Raw genomic sequence first — 6,361 nt, 5'->3', positions numbered from 1 at the left:
AGTGGGTTTAGGGAGAGTTTCTGTTGCTGCCAAGATGCACTTCAGACTCCCACTGGGAAGCGTTACATACTTGCTGAGTCAGCCCGCCGCTCCGCATCCGTGCCTGGTCAAACTGTTCTGCTTCTAAAAGGTCCTTGTGCCCTCTGTGCCACCCGCGATGGCGCCGGCCCGCCCGCCACCGCCCCTTGTGTCTTCTCTGTACAAGGCCCTGGAGGGGCTGGAGCGTGTCCAGAGAAGGGCAGCGGGGCTGGGGCAGGGTCTGGAGCACAAGTGTGCTGGGGGGCGGCTGGGGAGCTGGGGGGGTTTAGCCTGGAGAAGAGGGGGCTGAGGGGAGCCCTTCTCGCTCTCTGCAGCTGCCTGAGAGGGGCTGGAGTGAGGGGTGGGCTGGTCTCTGCTCCCAAGTCACCAGTGACAGGACGAGAGGGAACGGCCTCAGGCTGCGCCAGGGGAGGTTTAGGTTGGAGATGAGGGAAAATGCCTTCCCTGCCAGAGGGGTCAGGGGTTGGCACAGGCTGCCCAGGGAGGTGGGGGAGTCACCGTCCCTGGGGGGGTTCAAACACCGTGCAGATGTGGCACCTGGGGCCACGTTTACGAGGCCTGGGGGTGTTGGGTTGGGGTCGGACCTGATGATCCCAGAGGTCTTTTCCAACCTCAATGATTCTGTGATTCTGGGGCTCGGGCCATTGAAGAGCTCTCACTCCCCCAAACCCACAAGCCTCACTGGACTTGCACGACGTTCTCCTGAGGCAGCCCCAAACCCCCACAAGGCCCCGAGAGGGGCGAGGGGCGGCCGGGCCCGGGAGTAAGGCAGGGCCCGGCGCCGCAGGTCGGTCCTCCCGGCTACGTTGCCAACAGGCCGCGTTGCCATAGCGACAGCAGCCTCTCTAGCCCACCATGGAGCGCCGGCCTCGCGACCCTGCCGGGCCGCCCGCGCATGCGCGCGCCCCAGAGCGCCCCGCCCACCCCCGGGGTTGCTATGGTGACGGGGGCGAAGGGGCGGGGCCGTAGGAGGGCGGGACTGAGGGAGGCGTTGCCATGGGAACAGTGCGGGGGGAGGAGAGGGGTTGCCATGGAGACGGGGGGGTGTCAGGGACACGTTGCCATGGGGACAGGCCGTAGCTGTGAGTACTGGCGGGGCAGGGGACGCGTTGCCATGGGAACGGGGTGTAGGGGGGCAGGCAGAGGGGTTGCCATGGGGACTCGGTGGGGGGGGGACAGGCAGAGGGGTTGCCATGGGAACAGGGTGGGGGGGCAGACAGAGGGGTTGCCATGGGGATGGGGTGTAGTGGGGGACAGGCAGAGGCGTTGCCGTGGGGCTGTGCCCCCCTTCCCAGGCCTTGGGGAGCACCCCCGGGCCCCCGGCCACCCCCCGGGGCAGGGGGGGCAGCCCCACGGGAGGGACCCCGGGGGTGCCGGGGCACATCCCTGCCCAGCGCCGGGGGTCCGTCACACCTGGGGTGACCCCAGCTGCCCCTGCGGGCACTGCTCCGTGGTGGCCGTGGTGACCCCAGGGTTGTGTCCCCTGCGGGGGGCTGCTGCCCTTGGCGCCCCTCGGGTGGGCTGATCCCCCAGACCCCTCCTCGCGTCCAACGGCAGGGCCTAGCATGTGGCTGTGTCGACACGCGGCTGTACCGACGTGCGGCTGTACCAACACATGGCCGCGCCAGCATGCAGCTGTAGCGACACACGGCTGTAGTGACATGTGGCTGTACTGACACACGACTGTGCCAACACACGGCCATGCTGACACGTGGCTGTACCGACGTGCGGCTGTACCGACACGCGGCTGTACCAACAGGCGGCCACGCCGCTGCCAGCGCCGCCGAGCCCGTCACCTCCCGAGGCGCGGCTGCCCTGCTCCGAGCATCGCCCTCCTCCCCGCCGCGCCGTGGGGTTCGGTCCCGCCCCCCCCCCCACGCTGGCGCGCGCTCGCTGCCTCGGCTCCGGCCTGTCCGTCTGTCCATCCAGCGGCACTCCGGCGGGGCGACGGCACCCACGGGGTCCCCGCGGTGCTCCCCGAGCGGAAGCGGGATGGACGCGGGCTCAGGGTGTCTCCTGCGGGGCAGGGGGTTGCGGAGATCTGGCCAGCTGACCCCCAGGGCCAATTTTCCCCTTTTCCCCACAGCTTCTTGCTTCCCTCCCGGGTCTCTGGGGGAAGGCGGGGGCAGGTCGGGGCCCCCCACAGTGGGGCAAGACGGACCCCCCTGCTGCACCCCTTGTCCCCAGGGCCGGGTGGGGGGTGCTGCATTGGCATCACCCCCTGCCCGCGCACCCGCTGCCCCCTGGCATCGGCGCGACCCCGGCCGGAGCTGGCCGAGCTCCAAGCCCCCCTGGGGGTCCCAGCGGCCCCCCCCGGCCCCTCCGCCTCTGCCCTGGGCTGCTCCCACCGGGGGCTGCCCGCAGCTCCTCCAGCCCCCCAGCAGACATCTCCCTCCGCAGGGACGCTCCCCCAGAGCCCCCCGCCCCTCCTCTCAGGGGGGGCCGGGGAGCCGCGGGGTGCCCTGCCGGGGGTGGGGGTCACCTCCCGGGGGGGGAGGCGGCACCGACCGGGCAGCGCCGGGGGGCGGCAGCGCCGTGGGGGGCTCGGCCCGGGGGGGCGGGACCTGCCTGACCCCGGCAATCATTAACCTGGGCCGAGCGCTGCCTCCGCCGGGGCAGGGTGCGCGGGGGGGGCCCGGCCGCCCTTCCTCCCCCTCCTCCTCCTCCTCTTCCTCCTCCTTCCCCTTCCCCTCCTTCCTCCCACCTCCCCCTCCTCTTCCTCCTTCTCCTCTTCCTCTTCTTCCTCACCCCCTTCCTCCTTCTCCTTCCCCTCACCTCCACCTCCTCCTCCTCCTCCTCCTCCTCCCCCACTCAGCAGCCCCCAGCCCCCCCTCCGGCCGCCCGGGCTGGGGGCTCCGCAGGGCGCGGGGCGGGGAGGACCGCCTGACCCCCTCCCCACGCGGGACAGGGACACGATGATCCATGGAGGGGAGGCACCGCGGGGGAGGGGGTTCACGGACATCGGGGACTTCTAAGCTTTTTGGGGCCGGGGGGGGGCGCGGGGGCGTGTCCGTGGTCTCGCGTGGGTTTGTCCCGGCGGTTTTCTCTCGCCTCCTCCATGGAGTTTGATCGCAGCGAGGCCATAAAGAGGGGAGCCCCCGTGGGTGGGGGGCGGCGGGGGGGGAACGACCGGGCGGCCTCGGGGCCGGGCCCTGCGTGGCCGCCGGGTGCTCATTAACCCGCGGGGGGCCGGCCGTACCGCCCCACGCGCGGGTGGGAGGCGGAGCGGGGCGGCACCCCCCGCCGCTCAGCCTCACCCCCTCCCCAGCGGGAGCGGGGAGGGGTCCGCGGGGTGCGCCCCCACGGCGCCCACCCGCGGGGGCTGCGCTCACGGTGCGTGGGCTGCGCGCCCACCCGCTGCCCGGCCCGAGGGTGCGAGGGGGGTTGCGAGGGGGTCCCGCCCCCCCCCCGCGTAGGCGTGTCGGGCGGGGGGGGGGCGTGGGAAACCCGTGCCGGGGGGGGGGCCTGGCCCCCCCGGCAGCAGCCTTGACCCCGGGCGGGCTCGGGCAGGGGCTGGCCCCCGGCCCGGGGGGGGCGGGGGGGGTCAGCGCCCCCGGGGCGGCGGGGCTGGGGCAGAAAGCGGGCAGCCGCCGCGCAGGCAGGATCCGGAGCGTGGGCGGGTGAGTGGGGGTCCGGGGGTGGGGTGGGGGCGCTGAGGGCCGGCAGCAGCTGCCTGCAAGGGGGGGCTGCGCCAGTGGGGCGCTCAGCTCCGGGCCGGGGTGCGGCGGCCGCCCTGGGGGGGTGCAGAGCCCCCCTCGCACCCTGCCCGGCAGTGGAATCGTGTGGGTGCTGTGGGGGGCCACAGCAGCCCCGGCGTCACGCCGGGGGGTCTGGGGCTGCCGGCCGGGCTGGGCGGGGAGCACCCCCATAGCAGGACCCCACCCTCGGGGTTTTGGTTGTGCCCCCATCCTGTCTGCCGGAAGGGAGTGCAGTGGATGTCCCCGCACAGCCCAGGCCCCCTCCACACCCCAAAAGCCCCCCGGCCCCCCAGCAAGCCTCCACCGTGGCTGAAGCTGCTGCTTTGGGTGGCACGAGCCAACGGCGGGGCTGGGTCCAGGGGGCTGCGCAGCCCCCATGGTGGGTGCTGGCCATTCTGGGGTGCCGCTGTGTGCCCATCACCTCTAGCACCCCACAGCCTGCCCTAGCTGCCGTTGCGGGGCTGGCCGGACCCCCACCAGGCCCCCACTGGGCTGGGATCCAGCACAGCTGCTGGGGCTCGGGCTGGTGGTGGTGACCCCTCAACTGGGGGGACCGTGCCGGCAGCTGGACCCCCAGCACCCCGACGGCTCCCTCCCAGGCTGGTGCTTAGCACCCAGCGGGGTTTGTGCCCCCCGAGGGTGGGAGAGCCGGCACGGCACGGCACGGCGCGCAGCCTGCTTTGCCAGCGCAGCATTGCGTGGCAGGACGGGGCGACCTTTGCAGCAGCAGCTGCTCGCACGTGCCGTTGTCATCCCGCCGTGCTCGTGCCACGTTTTGGCAGGATGCCGGCGCTGCCAGTGGGGTGAGCGCCAGGCCTGCACCGCAGGCTGCTGTGGAGAGCGGGGGATCGGCGATTCACCGTGCCGGGGAACGGCGTCGGTCACTCCTGGCGATGGCGTCGGTCACAGCCGGCTGCCGGCAGGGACACGGCCCCGTGGCCCACCGCTCCCTCTGCCCCCAGGTCCCCCAAGGATGTGGCTGCTCCGGCTCACCTGGGCACTGGCCGTGCTGGGCATCGTGGCCGGCACCGACCCCAGCCCCAGCCCCAGCCCCACCGTGCCGCCTCCGGACAAGGCCTCCATCTTCGCTGACCTGTCTCCGGCGGAGCTGCGTGCCGTGCGGACCTTCCTAATGAGCCGCCCGGAGCTGGGGCTGTCCCCGAGCCGCGGCGAGCCCCTGGCCAAGAACAGCCTCTTCCTGGTGGAGCTGCTGCCCCCCAAGAAGCGGCTGGCCCTGCGCTACCTGGACAAGGGTGGCCCCCGGCCCCAGCGCCAGGCTCGGGCCGTCGTCTTCTTCGGGGGGCAGGCGGAGCCCAACGTCACCGAATTCGCCGTGGGGCCCCTGCCCCGGCCCAGCTTCTACCGGCCGCTGCACTTCAAGGGGGGCCGCACCGTCCCCTTCGCCGCCCGGCCCATGACCCAGCTGGAGTATGAGCTGCTGCACCGCGCTCTGGCCGAGGCGATGGAGCCGCTCCACCGGCTGCTGCGCGACGCCACCGGCTTCGGCTACCACCGCAACTGCTCCCGGCACTGCCTGACCTTCTCGGACATCGCGCCGCGGGGGCTGGCGCCCGGCGAGCGCCGCAGCTGGCTGGTGCTGCAGCGCTTCGTGGAGGGCTTCTTCCTGCACCCGGTGGGGCTGGAGGTGCTGGTGGACCACGGGGACCCCGACCCGCGGCGCTGGGCGGTGCAGCGGCTCTGGTACAACGGGCAGTACTTCTCCAGCCCGCAGGAGCTGGCCGAGCGATACGAGCAGGGGACGCTGGCGGTGGCCCGCCTGGCCGAGCCCCCGTTCCGGCAGCTCTTCTCCAGCTACGAGCCCCGCGGGCGCTTCGCCACCGGCACCCCCACCGAGGTGCACGGGGCCAAGGTGTGCGAGCCCCAGGGCCGGCGGTACCGGCTGCGGGGCAACCAGCTGGAGTACGGGGGCTGGAGCCTGGCCTTCCGCCTGCGCTCCTCCGCCGGCCTCCAGCTCTTCGACCTGCGCTTCAACGGGGAGCGCCTGGCCTACGAGGTGAGCGTGCAGGAGGCCATCGCCTTCTACGGGGGCCACACGCCGGCCGCCATGCAGACCAAGTACATGGACGCCGGCTGGGGCATGGGCTCCGTCACCTACGAGCTGGCCCGCGGCATCGACTGCCCCGAGGCGGCCACCTACCTGGACGCCCACCACCTCTACGACACTGACGGGCCGGCGCGCTTCGCCAGCGCCGTCTGCGTCTTCGAGCTGCCCACCGGCGTCCCGCTGCGCCGCCACTTCGACAGCGACTTCCAGGGGGGGTTCCACTTCTACGCCGGCCTGGAGGGGCAGGCGCTGGTCCTGCGCACCACCTCCACTGTCTACAACTACGACTACATCTGGGACTTCCTCTTCTACCCCAACGGCGTGATGGAGGCCAAGGTCCACGCCACCGGCTTCATCCACGCCACCTTCTACACGCCGCAGGGCCGGCGCTACGGCAGCCGCGTCCACAGCCACCTCCTGGGCAACCTCCACACCCACCTGGTGCACTACAAGGTGGACCTGGACATTGCAGGTGCAGCCCCCCGCCGCCCTGGGGGCTCCCCTGCTCCCTCGGCCGGACCCCCGGCTCCGGGGAGGGCGTGGGGAGGTGGGACTGGAT

General features: G+C 72.9%; 1 protein-coding gene across 1 annotated transcript; it reads left to right on the top strand.

The window, feature by feature from the left end:
* Nucleotides 1-3,587: 3,587 nt before the first annotated feature.
* AOC1 (amine oxidase copper containing 1) lies at nucleotides 3,588-6,357 on the top strand (the record flags this gene model as incomplete). The annotated part of the gene is made up of 2 exons (XM_075080469.1): nucleotides 3,588-3,659; nucleotides 4,700-6,357. A coding segment is annotated over exon 2 (1,647 nt), but the record flags the coding sequence as incomplete, so codon positions are not given.
* Between the last annotated feature and the right edge of the window lie 4 nt (nucleotides 6,358-6,361).

Source organism: Phalacrocorax aristotelis, unplaced genomic scaffold (assembly GCF_949628215.1).
Source record: "Phalacrocorax aristotelis unplaced genomic scaffold, bGulAri2.1 scaffold_306, whole genome shotgun sequence".
In the NCBI taxonomy this organism is placed as follows: domain Eukaryota; kingdom Metazoa; phylum Chordata; class Aves; order Suliformes; family Phalacrocoracidae; genus Phalacrocorax; species Phalacrocorax aristotelis.
This window is presented reverse-complemented; position numbering and strand designations above follow the sequence as displayed.